At 42.4% G+C, this 21971-nt stretch overlaps 1 protein-coding gene across 1 annotated transcript in view; it reads left to right on the top strand.

The window, feature by feature from the left end:
• THSD7B (thrombospondin type 1 domain containing 7B) overlaps window positions 1-21971 on the top strand; it is a 304792-nt gene that overhangs the window by 237917 nt on the left and 44904 nt on the right. Inside the window, exon 16 of the mRNA XM_068139154.1 lies at window positions 21719-21852. Within this exon, the coding sequence (XP_067995255.1) occupies window positions 21719-21852 (134 nt within the window). The remainder of the gene's footprint in view (window positions 1-21718; window positions 21853-21971) is intronic.

Here is a 21971-nt window from a genome sequence, read left to right on the forward strand (position 1 = left end):
AGAGAGGTGGAGTCTCTGTCTCTGGAGTTATTCAAGGCCTGCCTGGATGCTGCCCTGTGCAATCTGCTCTAGACGAACCTGCTCTGGAGGGGGAGTGAGACTGGACGACCTCCAGAGTTCCCTTCCAACCCCTATCTTTCTGTGATTGTAAGTAGCCTTGCCTCCAGGTTTCTGAAATCCAGTGCTGGGTTGAATGTCACTGATTGGCAGACCAGATGATTCTGGAAAACCTGCCTATATATATATATATATATGTATATATATATGTGTGTGTGTGTATATATATGTGTGTGTGTGTATAAAAAACACCAGTTGCAATAAATGCTGTCAGATTATTATCCCAAACATTTTATTGAAGGAGAACAGGTGAAGGAAAGAATGAGAAAATGAGTAGGTTTTAAGAAAGAGCAAAACACAGAGGGAGACCCAGGCTATTTTTCAGGCTGTATCATATAATCAGAAACATTCAAAACTGGGAAGTGTTGGAGGGAGATAAGGGACACGTACAGGAGGGCAGTTACATTGTGGGTAATAATCTGCAGGAACCTGAGAGAAGCTGACTGGTCTAATCTTCTTAGGTTTATCTCAGAGAAGAGTAAAACCAGTTATGCAATATTGAGATACACAATTCCAGTTTGTTGGAGGATGCAGATAAAAGCATCACGGAGCATCTTAGGAACCACTGTGGCCCAATTAAGAGAAAATACTGAATTTAATTCTGTAAGACTCAGCTCAATGGTTCTTTGCTAAGGCAGCAGAGTTCAGAGTAAACAAGTTAAATATGCTGATAAAAACCTGAATTGTGCAATAAAGATAGATAAGGAGCTTGCCTTCCCCTTTAGTGCACAGGTAGAGCACAGTAAATGGACCAAGAAGCTGAGGAGAGCAAGCATGGTGATTTTTGAACGGCTTGTTCCTGTTTTCCATCAAAGTCTGGATAAACCTATGTGTGCTTATGTTAGAGATTTCAAGGGCTTGGGGGTAGGAGGGGGGATGGGGTCATACAACCCCTCTGTGCTGCCCAGGCTGTTTCCAAATGGGAGTTTGTGCCGTACTTAATGCCAACTGCATCATCCAGCTTCTGAGGGAGTGGGAATGGCTAAATACTGGCATGAAAAGGCATATGGGGCTCAGCAGTGTCTGCAGGGGTTCATAACAATTATTGAGCACAAAAAGGGTATAAATGTCAAAGAAAGATGGTGGTTATACAGTGTGGTGCCCAGGGGTGTAGCAAGGGTAATGGGGTGGAATTAAAAGAGTGGAGATAGAGGCTGACTATGAGGAAGAATCTTCCTAGTTAATCAACCTCTACAACAATGCCCTTTTCAGATGGAAAGAGCTATTGAAACAGGAGCAAACTAATTCTTCCTTCAAGAGTTTCTGAAGTTCATTAGGTGCTACCAGAGGCCTGAGCATGGAATACTACTGTGTGTAATTCTGTTGATGGATTTGAGCTCCAGAAGAAGAAAACTGAATGCCTGCTGTGAAGGGTGTGGGAATGGCGCCGTTGTTTCTGCTGGGTCAGATGAGCACTTGCCTCTTTGCTGCAGTGCCAGCCTGATGGAAAACATGGCCTCACTCCCTTCATCTGCTATTGCTGTGTCTACACTTCGCAGCATGGCATCCTGCAGAGATGCCTGCACGTGTTGACATATTTGCAGTGCAATGCAGTGTTTGTAGAGATGAAATGGTGAAGTCCTCTGCATCTCGGCAGTGGTGATCGGGTGCCACACTGTGTTCTCTTGTTGAGCTGTGCTCAGTACAGTCTTTTCTCTGTGTAACTTATCAAAGCATCATAGAATACCAAGTTGGTCCAACCTTTCTTCACCAGCACCCTGTCCAGCTGAATCTTGAAAGTGTCACTTCCCCACAGAGATTATTCCAATGGCTGATTATTGTCACTGTGAATTTTTTTCCACTTCTGTCCAATCAAAATGTCCTCAGGGGTAACTTGTACCCACCACCCCCTTGTCTTTTCTATGTAAGTCCTGATAAAATGGGAACCTGCACCTGCTTTGTAGCCACCCTTTAAATACTGGAACATGGCAATAAGGTCTCCCCTAAGCTTTCTGTTCTTGAGGCTGAACAATCCCAGTTCCCTCAGCCTTTCCTCATATGGAAACTTCCCAGTTCTTTTATCATCTTTATGACCCTTCCCTGGACTCTCTCCAGCCTGTCCACATCTTTTTCTATGTAGCAGGTATATTTGTGTAATGAGAATGTTTGTTCCTGCTGCACCTAGAGCCAGGATTAAATGGAATTTCACAAAGGGAACAAAAGAGACTTACAAAGCAGAGAAATGCTCAGTGTCACATTTCATAGGGAAAACCAAGAAAGATAGACTTCTGTAAGCATTCAGAGGGGCTAATTCCTAACAAAAGCGTGCATTCTTATCATTAGAACTGTTAAAAATGATGTTTGTTATAAGCTGATATGCTATAAAGAAGTCCAGCTGCATGTATTACTGTGCCCAAGGAAGATAATCTTATCTTACTATACACAAGTTTGTTCTCTGTAGTTTAGAGTTCCCATTACACACGTCTGTGGAGGAACCCACTGGGGTCTTCTTCAGTACCTAACCTCATTTTCTTTAAGCCTTCTGTAATTCTTCCCCAAGGAAAAGGGTAGTTTGCTCACTGTGGTATATAACCTCATCCCCAGGAGGTCTTAAAAGCATAGCCATTAAAATAGCGTCAGTTATTGGTGTTTTCTCTGCCCCAGTGTCAGTTATCAGCATTTTCTCTGTCCTACTCCTCCCTACTGGTAGTGTGTCTTGTTGGCACTGGAGTGCAAAAAAGCTTGAAGACTGTAATTTTTAGAAAGCATCAAAGCATCCTTTTCAGTAGGCAGGTAGGAGAATTGAGGCTCAGTTCTCTCACATTCACCATTTGAACACTGTGGTTCCTCATGCTTTGGTACATGCCAACAGCTTTGAGTTGCTGCTGATTTTGTGCCCAATCTAGAGGGCTACAGTGGCAGTGCTGGGTGGCTCAGATGGCTTTTTGCACCTGGAAAGATGGCATTTCTCAATACATGTTCCCCATGCTGGGTGGAAATATCACATGCCAGCAGTGGAGACATCTCTGATGTCTTCTGCATGCTGTGTAAAACCATGCAGCTCCTGCCCAGTGTGTGATAAGGCTTTTTCCTGAGTTGCTTTGTTTTCACTCTATGGTGTTCACGTGCAGTCATAATCATTTTCTCTGGATGAGTGAGAAAGCAAAATCCCCATTTCTTTTGTTTGGGAAACCTCAACTCAGAGATATTCATGTAGGGGTGGCCAGCTGGCAGCACACCACACCAGCCGCCCTCTGTCCAACACATGAGAAAGCCAGGCAGGAACAAAGAGGCATAGATTTTGTGCTTTGGGTTGTTTATTTTGAATATCCTGAGTTCTGCTGACCATCATGGCAGGAAACATGGTTTGGTGTCATTGGTGTCCTGTATTTGCTTGAGTGTGTCCTCGGGAAGCATCGTTCAGAGTATTTAAAAGGGAAACATGTTACCCCCAGCTTCTATTTTCCTCCAATTTGTGATATCTTTTGGTTTTATTAAGAAAAATGTTTCCATGTCTAAATATACATAAGCACAAATACCCAGATGATTGGGTTTTGGGTTCTGGTGGGGTTTTTTTCATCTCTGTGGTGCATAAGGAGGAATTTGTTTGGCACTTTTTCTTCTCTGATAGTTCTCGTTGGTGTAATAGCAGGTAACAGAAGGCAGCTAGTTTATTCCGTTATACCATCTGAAAAACAAAACACAACAAACAAAAAACCAAACCAACAGGAAACCCAAAACAAAACAAAAGGAATAACCCAACCCAGACTATTATTTATACCAAGTGCAGTGGATTTTTCAGCTATGTCTGCCCAGGGTGTGTTTCTCTATACCCATCTGAAACAGTACGCTGTGTGTCAGTCATTCACGGTCTATCCTTGTCGACAGTTGGCAATTAAAAATGTTATTTGCAAACTGTCTGATGTCTATATGATAAACAGAGGAGGAATTTAATGCCGTGCTTAAGTATTTTTAAATGCAACTTTGAGTGAGCAATTACTTTCCTTGCTGTCTGGTGTTCATCTCGAAGTTATTTATCAGTCTAAATGAAAAGGCAATGAGATGTGGATTGTTTCCCAATTCGGCACACATGGGCAGGGAGGATTTGTGTGCAGTCTGTTGGCTCAGCAGGGCAAAAGCAACTGTAGAAATGTATGTCTAGACCCTACACGCTGCACTGTGGGAGAGGCTTTGCTACAAAGAGGATGGAGCTCGACTAATGCCTGCAGGACACATAGAAAGCAAAGATTTCCAAAAGTGACTTTGGGAAATAAGCTGAAAGTAACTCTAGGACCATTGTCTATTGTTCATACGTAGAGCAAACAATAGTACTAATATAAATATTAAACTGTCAGCTGGTAGGGATAAAAGCATTAGCCTTTTAAACATTGCCTCTTTTCCAATTATTCTGACCTACTGCTTGTGTCTCATGTACTCAGGGCTCACCAAGCCACACAGAACTGAAGTAGAGCCCAGACATTGCCTTTCTGTGTGTCTCTGTCCTCCCTCAGCCATATTTTGCTTTGTGTTGTACTTTGTCAAGTGTTTGTAAAACACAGTGAGCCTCCTTCTGTAGTACTTCCCTTTGTCTTTTCCTTGCCTTTATCCCTTTCTGGGTCACTGCCAGTATTCCTTGTTAGCACTTCTCCTCTTTTTCTTGTTTTCACTGAAATGCATTTCTACACAGTGAGTATTTGTCCTTCCTTGCTCACATGCAATTACACTTGTTCTCTCAGTTTTCTTTCTTTTCTCTTTCCTGTCAGTCACCTTATATTTATTTTTAGTGATGTCCATGCATACATGCATATACTTGTCCATCTGCCAGGTACCACACACTGACCTGCAGGAGGGACAGAGGCGCATTGCTCAGCAAGGGGTGTTAGTAATAAAAAACAGCGGGAGCACTTGGCTGAGAAGCAAAGCGAAGACCTGAATGCCTCTATTCAGATGCAAGAGAGTCCAACTTATACTTCCAAGTGTGCCATCTATTTTACCTAGACCACAGTTACAGCTGAGAAATGGCAGAAGTCGTCGATGAACAGATGCAGCCAAGAGAGTGTTTGCTTAATTTAAATAATTGCCTCTTTTGTTTTCCTCCTCCATCCTGCATGCTACTGGCAATGCTGTGGCCAAACTAAAAACTCTATTCTCTCTGCTCAGTTCCAGCTCCTCTCTTGGTTACAACTTAGGAGCTAGAGCTGATGCAGTAAATAAAAGTGTCATGTCTGTGGTATCAACATTTACATGATGACACATGGACTGGCTGAGCTCCAGTAGGCTTCTGATCTATAATGTAGAACCACTTTTTTGGGCAGCCACTCAAAGTGCACATAAAATCCCTGCAGGCATCTCTTCAACTCCAATGTACAATTTCAAGTTTAAGTATGTAGCATGGGCTAATAAGTGTGGTGCTCACATAATGATTAATACATGATTTTGAAGTCTTCTGTGGAGTTCCTCATTCAGAGGTTGTAAGACCAGATGTGTACCATGATGATGATGATGGGCTCTTTTGCCCTCTTGTATAGCATAAACTACTTCCTTGCCTACCTCTGGAGCAGGGGCAGATTTGCAGAAGGGAACACCATCTTGGTACATGCTTTGGCTGAAGGTGGATTTACCCTGCATAAGCTGATCCAAGTAGTTAACTTCCTTCATGCTGAAAAAGTTCCCTCTTTTTCACAACTTAAATATGGATTTGTCTAACTACAGCTCTCAACCTTGGGAACACATCTTTACCTGCTAGCTTAAAAAGAGCTCTTCTAAGAGAAATCTTCTCTGTATATTCCCAAATATGAGCTGGTCTTCCCTTCCCCACCTCTCACCTGAACCAAAGGTACATTTCTTTGTTTTGTTACTTATAGGCAAGTTTTTCAGACCTTGAATTATTTTTTCTGGGTTTGCTTTAACCACTCTGTCATTATCAGTGTTACTTTTACAATGGGTAGCAAGGACTGTAGGTAGTGTTATAACAGTGTTTGATATAACAGTAATTCCACTGCCCTGTTCCTGTATGAGGTGTAAGAGAGTCCCTGGTTTCCAAAATACAGTCTGGTAGTCTGTGATTTATTCAAGGCAGCAATGAATTAGCCAGTGCAGAGCTCAGTGATGCTGCAGATAGATGATTTCAGGCTGCTGGAAGATCCCTTTAGAGCTCTCTCAGGTGTCTTTCTGCTGCTCTGCATCTGGTATGATACAGCAGAGTTATTTCTTCTCATGATTCAGTACTGCTGTTTTATCTGACAGTGATACCATGCTCCACAACAGATTTGCCATTCTATAGATTGTCGCTAACTATATTGTGGTTTAAATGTTTACTTGCAAAGCAGCAATGGAAATGCCACCATTTGCCTTGGCAATTTGATTCTAGTCTTGCTAATCTTATTGTCATCTGTTGTACCTCAGTTCAAATCCTTCAAACTTCTCATAAAGTTGGGTGTACATGTCTGGACATGCCTTCCAAGCCGAATCTGTGCCATAGCTGAAGCGCTGATTCAGTGTTTTACAAACCCTACGCATGTCTCTTTACAATATTATTGAATCACATTCTCTTTATGGCTCTCTGCAATTTCTGGATCCAGGGCAGTGGTACCACTAATGGGCTATCACTGTAGTTCTGTACTTTCAACCTTTTTTTTCAGTCCATTTCTCCAATTCATAAAGCTTATTTTGAATTCCTTTCTTGTCCTCTGGTTGCCTCACTGTCCCTTCTCACCTTTGCAGCATCTGCAGTTGGTAAGAATCATTTTCACTCTATCAGCCCCACCATATTAATAAAAACAAGGAATATGCCTGGATACAGCCCATAAAGCTCTGCAGAGCCACGTGTGAGGTTTCTTGCCCATTTTACACTATTAACTATTCAGAGTTTGATTTTCCAACTTTGTACTCCCTGAGTATTAGATTTACCTAGACCCTATTTCCTTAGCCTCAGAGGTGGTGTGAAAAGCTTACTAAAGTCAGCATAATACTTGCCATTTCATCCCTATCCACAGTATCTGTTATCCTGTTACTGAGGAACATCAGAATGATTTCACACAGTTTGGTCTTGGCAAACCCACGCTGTCTGACACATATCTCCTTGTTATTTTCTGCTGCTTATAGATAATGTCTAAAGGAAAATGTTTCCAAGAGAAAAAGTTTATCTGACTGCCATAGAGTTCACTGTGTTTTTCTCGTTTCCTTCTCCAGCTTTTTCACATTGCATCTTCTGAAGGATGCTGGGCAATCTTATCTCCATCATTCCTACATAACCCATTTGACCCAAAAGTTGTTTCAAGTGTCTCTTGAAGTTTGCCCTCCTTGTTGGCCAAACTTTCTGAGCCAGTGCCCATCACTAAAAGTTTGTCTCACCTTTCTTTCCCTTCACCCTACTGGTGATCTTTCATTTCTTACTATTCCTCCTATTGTAAATTGACTGGTTTTAGTGTTGGGCTTGTTTCCCTTTTCTTTATTTCTTTGACTCTTCAGTTACCTTTAGATCTGCCACTCAACTTCAGCTTCTTGTCTCTGCCTTTTAATCTTCCTCTCTTTCTAATCTGCTATGGACTGAGTGAGCCCTTTCTTTTGGACCATCTGCATGATCTCTGAATTACTGTGTCCTCTGATTTATACCACATGCTACTTGCTCTGTTGCATTATTTAATTCTCTAAAAGGTTTCAGGTAGAGTGGTTTGGGTGTACAACACACTGCAAAGCACATCTGTGTTGCATAGTCTCTGTATATATTTACTTTCTACTTCTACTTAGTGTTTTGCAAAACAGCCTTTTTCACTCCATTATTTCCAGAATCATGGATGCGTGAAGGTGGTGCTCCAGGCAATGGCAGAGGTGTGAGAACTGCTGAATCACTTGTGCCCTGACATACCCTTCCTAAATGCTGCAGTGGTACAGAGCAGGACTTGGTGCACTGGTGGTGGTTATTGCAGGATATGTTACCCATTGGTACAGAAGCAGAACAGTTCTGTTTTCTGGTAGAATTCCAATAGTCAGACACTCATAAAGTCCCTAAAAACAAGATACAGAAATACTCATAACTGTGCTAGATGTTGATATCTCATAGAATCATTAAGGTTGGAAAAGACCTCTAAGAAGACATTGAGACTCCTGAACGTGTCCAGAGAAGGGCAACGAGGCTGGTGAGAGGCCTCAAGCACAAGCCCTACGAGGAGAGGCTGAGGGAGCTGGGATTGTTTAGCCTCGAGAAGAGGAGGCTCAGGGGAGATTTTATTGCTTTTTACAACTACCTGAAGGGAGGTTGTAGACAGGAGGGGGTTGGTCTCTTCTCCCAAGAAACCAGCACCAGAACAAGAGGACACAATCTCAAACTGTGCCAGGGGAAGTTTAGGCTCAAGGTAAGGAGAATGTTCTTCACAGAGAGAGTTGTTAGCCACTGGAATGTGCTGCCCAGGGAGGTGGTGGAGTCACTGTCCCTGGAGGTGCTCAAAAAGGAATTGGACATGGCACTTGAAGCCATGGTTTAGTAGTCATGAGGCTTTGGGTGACAGGTTGGACTTGACGATCTTCAAGGTCTTTTCCACCCTTATTGAGTCTTTGATTCTATGATAATTAAGTCCAACCGTCAATCCAACATCACCATGCCCACTAAACCATATCCCAAAATACCATGTCTGCACATTTTTTTAACACCTTCAGGGATGGTGACTACACCACCTCCTTGGGCAGCCTGTTCCAATCTTGACCACTCTTTCAGTGAGGAAATTTTTCCTAATATCCAATCTAAACCTGCCCTGGCGCAGTTTGAATCCATTTCGTCGTATCTTACTGCTAGTTACTTGGGAAAAGAAACCAACCTCCAACTCAGTACAACCTCCTTTTGGTTACATTTAGTGTGCTGCATGCATGTGTGGACTTAGACATTCATTCCTAGTCAAACTACTACTTGGCTTGTATCTAGCCTCTCATTAGCCAGCAACATGTATAGGCACCACTGATGTATGTTTTGAATAAATAGGAACTGTAGCAAAAATTTCCTATGATCAGTACTTTTCTCCTAAATTTTAGTGATACACTTACAAATATTCAGCCATTCCTCACTTGCTACAATAGACCCAAACAGTGGAAGACTTTCCATTGATGCATGTGGGAGGTGGTTTCCATTGATTCATTGGGAGGTGGTTGAGGCTCCATCCCTGTAGGTGTTTAAGACCAGACTGGATGAGGCTCTGGCCAGCCTGATCTACTGTCAGGTGTCCCTGCCCATGGCAGGGGATTGGAACTAGATGATCCTTGTGGTCCCTTCCAAGTCTGACTGATACTGTGATACTATGATGTTGATTTGTTCAAGTTCATGTAAAGTGTTTAACTTCATAATATGGATAGAAATATAGGAATCTGAAAATATTACCTGCTTTGAAAGAAAGGAATGAAAGTGCAGATAAAAGATTCCCAGTCCCATGGAGAATACAGAATGCAGAATTAACCAGGTTGGAAAAGACCTTAGAGACACCTTGCAATAACTTCCTTCTTATCTTTTGGCACAGGGGACAGAATGCATGCATTCCGATGTTTGAAGTAGGTTGGGTAGAGTTTAGCTTTTGACTCAAAGGAGCCTTTAGTTTATTAAATATGGATGTTCTTGCTGGGCAGCAGTCACAGGTAGAACCATGGCTTTTCCCTGCTGCACAGCACTATTATTGAACATCTGCATTTGGGGAAGAAAAATTGTCTCTTTGATGCTTAAATCTTTTCTGTCTAGATCCACCTATAAGAAATACCAATAAAACCTGTCAGATAGTAACAACTGCAGGATTTCTAAGTGTGAGGCAGTGTGACTGTAGCTGCCTTGAAATCTGTGAATTCATCTGCCTTGTCATGAGGCTGGCCTCTCAGCAGCACTGCTACCTGTAATTATACAGAGAAAATTGCTCAAGTTAATGCTGCGTCTAAACGCAGTGCTAACATCTGCCCGTCTTGGCAATAAGACAGCTATCACAAATATGTGATGCAACAGGCTGTCAAATATCCTGGTTCCTGCAGTAACTTCCTCTTCTAAGAAATATTTTCCATCTCTAGTTACTAATCAGGCTGTGGGTGATCTTTCTGAGCTCTGAAGCTATGGGACCTATCACTCATTCATCAGCATCTGTCCTGCTCTCCCTATGAACATCCATTTCTGTATGGCTGCTGCTGAGGATGAACCAGAGCTGCTGCTGAGTAAACTGTGGGGAGAGTGACAGTCTCATCCTAATGAAACAATCAGGGTATGAGCTGGTTTGCATTTCTATTCCTGCTTTTGCAGGAACCTAAAACTGGACTGTTCCTTGCTGTGACTGCAGGAAGCCCCAGGAGCAGTTAGCAAGTTCTCTCTGAAAGAGGCTAGAGCCTTTGGCATAGTCTCATGGAAGTGTGTTTCAGAAAACATAACTTTCAACTGCCTGACACTTCCTAATTTCTTGTTTTTGCTTGTCTGTAGTGCCATCAATCAAATTGTTCTTGTTGGCTAACCGGATTTAAATCCTGTGTGGAAAAAATTGTCAGTCCAAGAGTAGGCTGCGTAAGGACAAACGTGTGACTGCTCTGCCACGTTAATTCATTCATGAAAATAAACTTATAGAGTATCAATTTGAAGTTTTTAGACCTTGAAATGATTTAAAATATCTTAAAAGAAAGACTAGAGATGAACCTTTGTCTCCAAGGCATCATTTTTAACTTAGCAGTAAGCTCTGATGGTCTTTTCTTTAAATTGCCTATTGTACAGACGCCTACAAAGAAAGTGCTTCTTTGGGACTGTTTGTGTTTACTACTGGCATTTATTTCATTTCATGTGACAGATGACTTGCCTTCTGGATCTAGTAATCACTCACTCATATCCCACCAGGGCAGGTTTCTGACCTGCTGAAGTGCTGTGGTTCGGTTCAGGAGCGCTCAGGCTGGCTGAGCAGAGGAACACAGTGATCGCAGGTCCCCCCAAGCCTGGATGGCTTCCGGCACATGTCTGTGTGGGTTTTGTTTGGCATTTCAATCAGATGAGAGGAGTGAGAGCACCAGGCTTTGATAGCAAAAGCTGGTGCTGTCCATGCTGTTTCAGTGAGGCTGCCTGTGGGCTGCAGGATGATTTGATACAGACTTCAGTAATGCAGCTCCTGCGCTGCCAGTCCACCCCTGGAGATCTTGGTGTCAGCTGCCCCACACAGCCCTCCTTGTCTGTAGGATGTGCATATGCTGTATGCCCATGTTATTGAATCCTTATCATTTAATTATATTTTCCATAATGACATCTACTTGGAGTTATTGATGGTGTTCTTGGAGATCAGTGCCCACCAGATAAAGGCCACCTGGCTGTGTGCCGCCTGCCACGTCGTCTGCAGGCTTCACTAGGGGCAGTGCCATCCAATTACGATTTAAATGTCTGAAAGCCTTTCCTAGCTGTTGTGATTGATATTCCAGAGTTGTGGGGCTCCTTCACCAGATTTCAGGTGAAGCTTCACAGATTTTTTTTAAATATATTTTTTTTCTTTTATATTATCCTGAGGCTTTGATTGTGAGACACACTGATGAAATCCAGATGACTGGATGAAGCTGAATGAATCCTGCTTTATTCTTCAGCATACCCGTGCTTTTCATTCACTCACAAATAAATGCCTGATTTCTGCTTTACTCTTTTTTTTTTTCCTTTTTAAGATGGGGAAATCACAGAATTGAATGCAACCTGACATTGTGGCAATTTTATTTTAAGCAGATCTCTACCTTTTTTCTTTTCCTTTTTGTTAGTTTTTTTTTTTTTTGTCTTCTCAATATTATCATACAGCAGCTAAACTAATGAATATATAATTTTCTTTCCTTTCTGCTTGTCATGCCCTGCTAACATGGACATCTCCAAAGGCTCAGGTTGGTGTTGCAATGTGTCTTCATCTTATCTTATCGTTCTCATTGAGTAAAAAGAGGCTTCGATGTTGTTCTTCATCAGTCAGCTTTTTTTCTCCTTCCTCTCTTTAAAACTGGATTCAGCGTTGTTACTGCATAAGAGATTCGTCCAGAGAGGTGCCACATTTGTTTGTTACCCCTGAAACTATCCTTCAGCTGCAGCAAAGTGTGCTGTTGCAAAAAACACAGGACATTGATTTATTTATTTCTACTTAAATTTGCTATGCTTGCCTGGCTTCGTGACAGGGAGACAGCAGAAGCTACAGCACCTACAGCTTCTGGAATCAGCAGAAATACACCAAACCTCTCCCTAACGAGCTTCTGCCTTGCTTTGGACTCCTGTATTTGACAAGATAGTAAAATGACATTTGTTTATCTCACCTAGATTCAGTATTTTCTCAATAGTGAAGAAACATCATTTAAAAAAAAGAAAACAAAATAAAAAGAAAAGCAACTGTCAATTTCTGATAGTATTTGCATATCCCCCATCCACACTTTAACATCTCCATTTTATTGCATAACTTTGAGAGACTAAATTGTCTGACCTGATGATTTCAGGTAGAAACAAATACTCTATATCTGCAGCATTCTACTCCATGCTGTGTTCTACTCCTCAAAGTCTGTAGAGACAGTAAAACCTTGAGGAAAACCAGGGAGGCAGGGCTGGGGCTGGGAGCTGTGTGTTTTCTCATATTTTCACGTGCTGCATGATGCCAACTTGTTATTTTAATCTCCAGGAAGGAGCACTCATGCTTTACCCTATTACAACACGGTGTTTTTAATGCCTGTGCCAGTCTTACAGAAAATAAAACCATTTGCCACTAGTAAATATGAATTAATAAACCTTGCTGAGCAGCATGTTAGTCCTCTAAGTGTGAGCAGTAATGACTGGGGTTCAGCAGAGCTCACTTCAATTAATTTTTTTAAACAAGACATTTTCCAGTCATTGCACTGAAGAATTTTAAATACAGCAGTGTCTGTCTTTGCATATTTAATTGTCCATTAGAAGAAAATAAGGGATTTCCTAGGAGCATTTCATAAAGTCCAGCAGAAGGCTAGATATGGTATAAGCCCCTTAAAGCTGTGGGGAGGGAAAATGCAGCACCCAGATGTCTTTATAGAAAGAGTACCCTGCTGATTTCCTAATCTCTCCTCTATTCCTCATTTTACAGCCAGAATTTTATGGTGCTGCTTCTTTTTGATGATTTCATCCTTAAATGTCTTCATCTGAACTTTTCAGTATCTGATTTTAAGCTGAGGTGTCATCCAGTTAGTGCAAGAAATAGGGCATTTCCAGATTCAGTCCCCCACTCCCTGAGGGCTCCCTCACCAGCCTCTAATAAATCACTCGATTCTTCATCCTCAATTTTCTCATGTGTAAATTAGGATTAAAGCTGAGTGGTTTAGAGAGTCAGACTAAAAATAGATAATCAAAAAGTGGGGAAACTTCAGGGGACTGATAATTTGTTTCATCCTTCCTACTCAATGAAAACAATTTTTCAGCAGTGCTTTTGAAGGCCATCACCATGGCTAGTCCCACAGAGTAACGGTGAAGGATCTGTTCCTGTAGGGTCTTCCATACTGCCCACAGGGCAGAGATAGGAACTGATAGATCTTTGTGTCTGTGCCACAGTAATTATTGCCTGCGCTCTTCATTCATATTTTGTACATGAAATAAAATTGATCCCGTCCTTTTGCTAGCTACAAAGTTTTAGGCAGGTCTAGGTTTTCTATAAACTTGGTTCCATGCCAGAGAAGGCATTTCATAACCTTAGCAAAGCTCTAATTGATTTGCTTTTTTCTGTACCACAAAGGAGGTAAAGAACACTAACTCCTTTGATTTGGGCGTAAATGAAAGCTGAAAGTGCTGAGTTTGCTTCACGAGCATTTGTGCAGGCATCTAGTAGAGGCATTAAAAAAAAAAACCCAACCTCAGGAATTCTGATCGTTTCAGAACTCTTACCACATGCTGGTGTATTCAAACCTATGTGCTGTAAGTCATTCTTGAGCAATTGGTTGTTTTAATTTTGCTGTCTGTTTGCAGCCTGCGAACACCTGAAGGCAAGCGTTGATCGGTGAACACAGCTGCTTCGCAAAATCCACATTGCTGGAAAATTAATTTTTCAGTCTCTTTTTAATAGTGGCGAGCAGTTAGCATATTTCTGGTGGTGGTGATCAATATATGAACCAGACAGAAATAAAATCTATGTCTTTTTAAGGAGAACTACTTACTGTTGAAATTTTAATGAGGCCGTTTCTGTGATGTAGAGTTTGTTAATGCGCGAGTACTTGTCGTTCAGACACTCGGTTAATTCAGTGGAGCTTTTAAATGTGTGCTTAGATCTGCCAAATCAAACATGCACTTAAGTAATTAACAAAGTAAGTACTCCATTTTGAACTGGGTTTTAAAGAATTAAATAAAAGAACCTCGTTATTAGAAATTATCTGGTTGGGTATTAAGTGGAATATGAAGGCAGTAGGAGGGCATTATAAAAAGTATTCAGTGAGTGTATGGGCACCTTACAACCACAAAAGACATTTGGATGAACTATATGGAGTCATCAGAGAAGTCAGATTTGCAGGTAATTGTAGTGGATGGACATCTTTGAAGATGTATGTCCCATTGTGCTCTAGATCCACTTGTGTCAGGCTAGCTGCAAGGTAAGTGCTGGCTGTGGTCCAGATACCACAAAGCAGTGGCCACAAGCTGCAAGAAAAGGTGAGGGCCAATTTGCATACTGACATCTCACTGCTGCCTCCTTTTGCAGCCCAGATATGCAAGGAACGTAGAAGTGGACATGCAAACAAATATAACCATTACCAAATTTCTAGCCTCAGCGGGATTGGATTTCATTTCTGCACTCTAATTTCCTTACCATCAAGTGTCTTTACAACCAATCTTCCCTATGTGAGATCTTTTCTTACCTTGGTGTCATTTCTGGTGGTCGCCATAGTTTAAATTAGGTTGTTATTTCTTCGGTTCTGGTTGTTTCTATGTATTAGGTGTGATCTAACTTTGCTATAAGGGCAGTGATGTGAAATGAACTTATGTTAGCAAAGAATTTAGCCCATTTTTATTAGAAATGAATAGCACAGAGACTGTCCTTAGGGTCTCAGGCAACTGCTACAGTGATCAGTTTGGTTGTTCTAATATAATAAGCAGATATTGACTTTAGTTGAGGTGAACACCAAGATTTACTGTCTTGAAAGCTAAAATATCGACTGAGGGAAAACCAGAGTCAATATTTACCTTGAGGGACAATAAATCTCGATGTTCACTGAAATATGAAGTCACTATGATTTTCAGAAGCAGTGAACCTCATTCTTTCTAGTTTACACTGCAGGTGGTCATCATAAAGCTACCTGAAATATAGGTATGAATTTCTCTTAATGAACCACGTGAGTTGAGCAAGTGCTCTTGATTCTTTATGTTCTTCGCAAGGTCAGTACTACTCCTAACTTCTATTTAAGTAAGTAAGTTCTGGAACATTAGAAATCACATCAAAACTCTCTCCTGGTTAGATGTTTGGAGTTTTCACTAAAATGCAAGTACCAGGTGTTAAGAAAGAAAATAAATAAATTAATGTTTGTATGTTTTGTTGAAGTAACTTGACATCAAGATATTTTATCAAGGATTCGGTGTTTGCGTTATATTGAGTGGGAACTCTGTTCTTTTCTTAGGGCAAGCTTATAGTGGTTTGTCTCTTTCAAAGTAGCTTTCATCTTTCTTCCCATTCATTTATTTAGAGCTGTGCCCATCAACTTGATTTTAGGATTCAGATGTTACTGCATTCCAGATTAACTGTGGCTACAAAGAGCGATACAGTGGTCCTGTGGAAAGCATTGGCAAAACCCTCACTGACTTCAGCCAGGCATCAGTTCACCCCTTGGTTCATTGAACCCCAAATGCAGGATATGAATATGAATAAAAATTGAGGAAAGCAGTTAATTTCCTAAAACACGAGAAGTGTTTTGATTGGTTTTATTTCTTGAAAGAGTTAAAGGCAAGGCACTTAAAGATGGAGCCAGGCTGGTCCCATAGGTGCTGAGCTCTGCACAAGTCATGTGTCTGCAGCTTCTAGCTTCTTTCTCCTCACTCAAACGGTGCAGAACAATGACCCCCTGTGCCCATCACATGGACTTCATTTATTTTCTGTCCTTCAGGAGATGAATTGTGGTAGTACAGTTCCATACACGCGTTGGAGGGCTCAGTCTGAAGTTTTTTTTAAATGCACTGTCACAGAGAGTTTGGGGAGGGGTGAGCATTAAGCAAATTGTTTTCAAAGCAGTTGTCATTGTGCTTGGGAAGAAAAGTAGTGTAGCTGGACAAGAGGTATCAGAGGCCAATGTGACATGGGCCAGGATACTGAAACTGTGTCTAATTTGAAACTCTATTGCAACTAGAGGTCTGTGGGAGCCCATCCCAACCCCCCACATCCAAATCCACTTTGGGCCCCTGGATTGAGTGAGGGGACCGTATCCCATCCCAGCCTCTGTTTAAGATCATCACAGAGTTCTCCCGTGGACCCCAGAGGTGAGAAGTGATCCCAGGTTCCCCTGGTTGGTGGGACTCGAAGAACAGCAAGGATTGTCCAAAATCATTTGCAGATGCAACATCAAGAACATCTTCTCTTTGACCACTTTAAGTACTGCAGCTGTTAGCAGAAGATAGGAATGAAAGGCTTTAAGGTTTCTTGTCTGGCCTGGTTGTTTTTTCTAATAAAAAAAGGGGGAGATTGGAAGTGATTGAAAAGAAATTATGTCAAGCTAGGAGAGAGAAATGGAAGGAAAACAGTGTCCTGCGGAGGAGATGAACACATACCACATCACTGTGGTTTCTAAATGCAAAGGCAGAGCCACAAATTATATTCACATCTTCCAAAACGGAAACCCACAGAGTTTCACCCATGGAAATCTTGCATCTCTTTGAGTCTCCCATTTAAAACCCTGATGGAGTCTACCAATGCATGTTGTAATTTGCTCTGAAGAAATCTGTCCCTCCCAATGACAGGTGGTGGCTATTTACACCTTCCTGGCATCTCAGAGGTACTGCTGGACATGGCACTGCTTGACACTGACTCAGGGTGGAGGAGAGAGGTTGTTCACAGTCAGGAATGGGCAGTGGTGTCAGCACAATATCATGGGAAAATGGGTTGTTTGTAACAGTCGTATTTTGGGGGTTTGATGGTGTGTGTATCCTGGGAATCCTGACCAAACTGGAAGTGCTGAAGGGGTCAGCAGCAGACCACCCAGGTATTGAGGTACCACAGTGATCATGGGGCTGGTGTGTGCCCTCCCTCCTCCAGCACAGAGAAGGATGTCTGTGGGAGGAGGAGAGCTGATGGAACTTCATGTGTAATTGTACCAGCTTGACATGGTTAGACAGCAGAATACAAATGCTCTATTAATGGCTTTATTGTTGTGATCCTGCCTGCCCCTGAACAAGCACATCTGAAGTGCCACTTCACATCGTGTGTATTTGTGTCACTGCATATGGGATCTCTGTTTTGTCCTTACACCTTTCCTCAGATAGATTTTAGTTCACATGGCATCCCATCCCTGCCTAAACCCTGCTGGTTTTCTTGCACAGAAATCACAGCAGGTAAATGTCACAGGAGCTTTTAACCACCAAAATGCAGTTGCAGTGAATTCCTGGTGTTAGGTTTCTGCTGACTGCAGGTCAGCCGTGCTGGTTTGGAGAGGTCTGATGTTTACCATGTTGTAATGCAGTGACAGGAAAGGTCACAGACACAATGAGCCAGGATTTCCAAGCTCTTGGTGTTGTCCAGGCGAGGAGCAGAGGCTATTTGCTGCAGTGCTCATGTCATGACCTAGAAAATCCACAGCAATATCCTCTAAACCTGAGGAAGGTTATTAATTAGAGCAAGGAGAAGAACCTTAAATCCTTAAAGCCATTGTTTGTGCTACACCAGCCCAAGCTGCCCTGCCAGGCTTGTGGGGCATCCTCTGTGCCATCTCCTCCCAGCCTCTTCCACCTTTGTCTTTCTTGCCAACAGTCTAAAGAGCAGGAATTTCTTTGAACTTTTTAACGTGTAAATTTTATCTCACTTAATGCTGCCTGGTGGGCCACCTTCTCCCCACACTGCAGGTTTCCTGCCCACCAGCAGTCAGTTCTTGCCAAGTTTGTCCCTTTGCTCCCTTTTGGCTTTGCCTCCTCTCTGTGATGAGGGAAGTTCTAATCACTCCTTAAGCACACATTTACCTCTTCAACTAATGGTCTTCTGCCAACAACCGTATGTTTTGTCAGACAGCTTAAGCAGAATGTAGTTTTTCCTTCTCCCCCATGGAGCAGGATAACTAATAAACACTCCCTGTGTCAGCATCCGTCTCCTGGCTGTCTTTGGGGAATATGAAGGCTTCATTTTGCCCAAAGAGGGATTGCTGTTCTCCCCAGTGCTCACAAGGGAATGGCTGCAGGAACCTGTAACTCCCTCAAGGTGACAGTGTGGCCAAGGCAAGATGGTGGCTCTGTGCTGGGCTCAGCATGCAGCCACATATCCCTGTGCCTGCCCTATCCCCTGCTTGCTGGTGCTGAGCATGGGTACTGAGTGGGTGCTTTCTCTCTGCACATGTATACAATAGTTAATTAGTTGCACTTGTGGTCCAGATTGCTCAGTCTAGGAAATGTAGCCTCTATATGCATTTTGTACAATATATAGATACCTGTTGTCCTGATTGCAGATGGGATGGAGTTAATTTTATTCCTAGTAGCTGGTGCAGGTGCTGTGTTTTGGATTTTGAATGCAAATAATGTTCATAACATGCTGGTGTGTTTGTTGTTTCTAAGTAGTGCTTATGCTGAGTCAAGGACTTCTCAGTTTCTCACAGTGCCCTGCCAGTAAGGACACTTGGGGCAAGAAAGTGCAAGAAAGGTGCAAGGGGACACAGCTAGGACAGTTGATCTGAACTGGCCAAATGAATATTCCATACTATAGGATGTCATCCCTGGTATGTAAACTGGAGGAGTTGTTGGGGAGGGTGCAGATCACTGCTTGGGAAGCAATGGGGCATTGGTCAGTAGGTGGTGAGCAATAGCATCATGCATCACTATTGGGGGGGGGGGGTTGTTTGTTTGCTTTATTTTTCTCTCTCTTTGTTGTCTTCCTTTTCATTGTAATTATTAGTCATATTACTATTTTATTTTATTTCAATTGCTAAACTGTTCTTTTCTCAACCCACAAATTTTACTTTATTCTGATTCTCATCACCATCCCACCAGGAGGAGGCGGAGTGAGCAAGCAGCTGCGTGGTGCTCAGTTAGAGTTAAACCACGACACCTGTGTATCATATAGATAGGCCACCTTGCTGTACTGAAATCATTAGCCTATATTGAGTGATCAAGGTGCACTGTGATCTTTCAAAGACCTCCATGCAGGCCAAGTGGAAGCTGGAAATGTCACACACCTTCAGCACTCCTCCAAAAGGCTGTAGGGTGACCCCACTTACTTGTGCAAAAGGAGGTCTCTGTACCAAATAGAATAGAATAGAATAGAATAAACCAGGTTGGAAGAGACCTTCAAGATCATCACGTCCAACCTATCACCCAACACCACCTAATCAACTAACCCATGCAACCAAGCACCCTGTCAAGTCTCCTCCTGAACACCTCCAGTGATGGTGACTCCACCACCTCCCCGGGCAGTCCATTCCAGTGGGCAATCACTCTCTCTGTGTAAAACTTCCTCCTGACCTCCAGCCTGAACTTCCCCTGGCGCAGCCTGAGACTGTGTCCTCTTGTTCTGGTGCTGGCTGCCTGGGAGAAGAGACCAACCTCTGCCTGTTTACAACCCCCTTCAGGTAGTTGTAGAGAGCAATAAGGTCACCCCTGAGTCTCCTCCTCTCCAGGCTAAGCAGCCCCAGCTCCCTCAGTCTCTCCCCATAGGGCTTGTGTTCCAAGCCCCTCACTAACTTCATTGCCCTTCTCTGGACTCGTTCCAGCAAGTCAACATCCTTCCTAAACTGAGGGGCCCAGAACTGGACACAGTACTCGAGGTGTGGCCTAACCAGTGCAGTGTACAGGGGCAGAATGACCTCCCTGCTCCTGCTGGCCACACTGTTCTTAATGCAGGCCAGGATGCCATTGGCCCTCTTGGCTGCCTGGGCACACTGCAGGCTCATGTTCATCCTACCATCAACCAGCACCCCCAGGTCCCTCTCTGCCTGGCTGCTCTCCAGCCACTCTGACCCCAGCCTGTAGCTCTGCATGGGGTTGTTGTGGCCAATGTGCAGAAATGTTGTCACTGTGTGCATTTCACCATGCTGTAGTAGTCCTCATAAATTTTGCACATTTTCTGGTATTATTTGTGTACAGATGATGATAAAGGTTTTTTTCTTAATACTATGTAGGAAAAAATGATACTAATTGTACTACTGCCTTTGCCCTCTTCATTCCTACCCCCTTTCCCCTTCCTCTGCATGTAATGTGATGCTTTACTCATTCATGCTGTGCTTGCCCCCACCATTCCTGCCTTCTGTTTCCCTCTTCCCTTTCTTTTCTCTTTAACATATTTTGCACTTTTCAGCTTCTCTTACTCTTTTGTCTTTGCTAAACCTATTCATAATATACAGACAGACCCACAGTTAAAATTAGTTGCTGACATGTCCCCTCTCTGAGGGATTTTCTTTAGCAAGTTACCATTTTGTTTTCACATTGATATCTCTTTCCCCCACCTCCAGGATTCTGCAAATAGAGTTTCTTTATTATTGTGGCCACAACATCCGTAGTCATAATCTGCTATTTTAAAATCAAGCTATAAATTGTTTTAAATGTGTCTGATTTGTTTATTTGTTTGGGGTTTTTTTTTTTGGTGGAGGGAGGTAGCTGAGTGGGAGTCTATTGATTTACAGTTATTTTAATGGTGAGAACTGAATGGCTCCACCGCAGCAAGGTCAAGAAGATTTTGGCGGGTGGAAGAAGGAATTTTAGGTGCGCTGTATTTTTCCAGGGCAGCTCATTATGCTTCGTACAAGGCAACAGAGAACTCCATATCTTCAAATCAGCTTCTGCAGACCAACTGGATTCAAAATAAATAACTTCTATTCATTACTGTGATAGAACTGTTGATGCATTCATTTGTTTAAACCCAAAAATCTGCTAAAGTACCATATCTCAGTGTGCTGCTTCTAACCCTGATTTATCCAGCGTCTTTTAAACACATTTGTCAAGCTTTTTGGCTGTATTTTTCTCTCAGTGTAACTACCGTAGTTCAGGTGAATACCTGGTTGTGTTTGATTAGGAGATATGTTAGAGATACATGACTTGCTGGGGAAGAAAAGAACACATTTGCCATTTTTGTGTTTAAAAATGACATTTGCAGGATGCGTGAAGTTTCAGCCTTTCATGGCGAGTGACTTACAAGGATGTGTAAGAAGCAAAAGTAAATGAGAGCTGATTTTATGTTTACACCTTCTGAAACACCAAAAGATGAGGGGCATACGGTCCTGATGAGTGACACGTAATAGATTATAGCAAGAACAGTAAGAGCAAATGAAATTATAATGGAGTTCCTCTTCTGGCTGCAGGAAATAGCTGTTTCCTAAAATGCTGCATGCATACTACTGCTATATACTTAAAATTCCCTCGGCAAGTCAATGATGAACAAATGAACCTAAAGCTATTGCAGCACCCTTAGCATAAGGAGTGTAAGCCAGGATATTTTTCAGTGTACTCTTTCCTGGCTTTGGCTGAGGTTTTTCTGCAGAGGTGCTAACCTGGATAGTTCAGATGAACAGTTTTCATTCTTTCTGCTGGCAGGTGTACGAGGCAGTCCCATGCTACACCGAGTGCAATCAGTATTCTTGGGTAGTAGAACCGTGGTCTCCATGCAAAATCAACAGCGAACAAAATTCCCTCCACTGTGGAGAAGGAATACAAACGAGGAAAGTCAGGTGAGTGAAGACAAAAGCACAGGTACCCCTGATTAAAAATAGTTGGTTCATAACTTGCATAAAGCTGCAATGTGTGGTCATCTGACAGCGAGTCTGTTGCTGAGTTGGGTGTATGTAAA

Source organism: Melanerpes formicivorus, unplaced genomic scaffold (genome assembly GCF_026170545.1).
Source record: "Melanerpes formicivorus ecotype bairdi unplaced genomic scaffold, bMelFor1.0.p_v2 SCAF_5, whole genome shotgun sequence".
Classification (NCBI taxonomy): domain Eukaryota; kingdom Metazoa; phylum Chordata; class Aves; order Piciformes; family Picidae; genus Melanerpes; species Melanerpes formicivorus.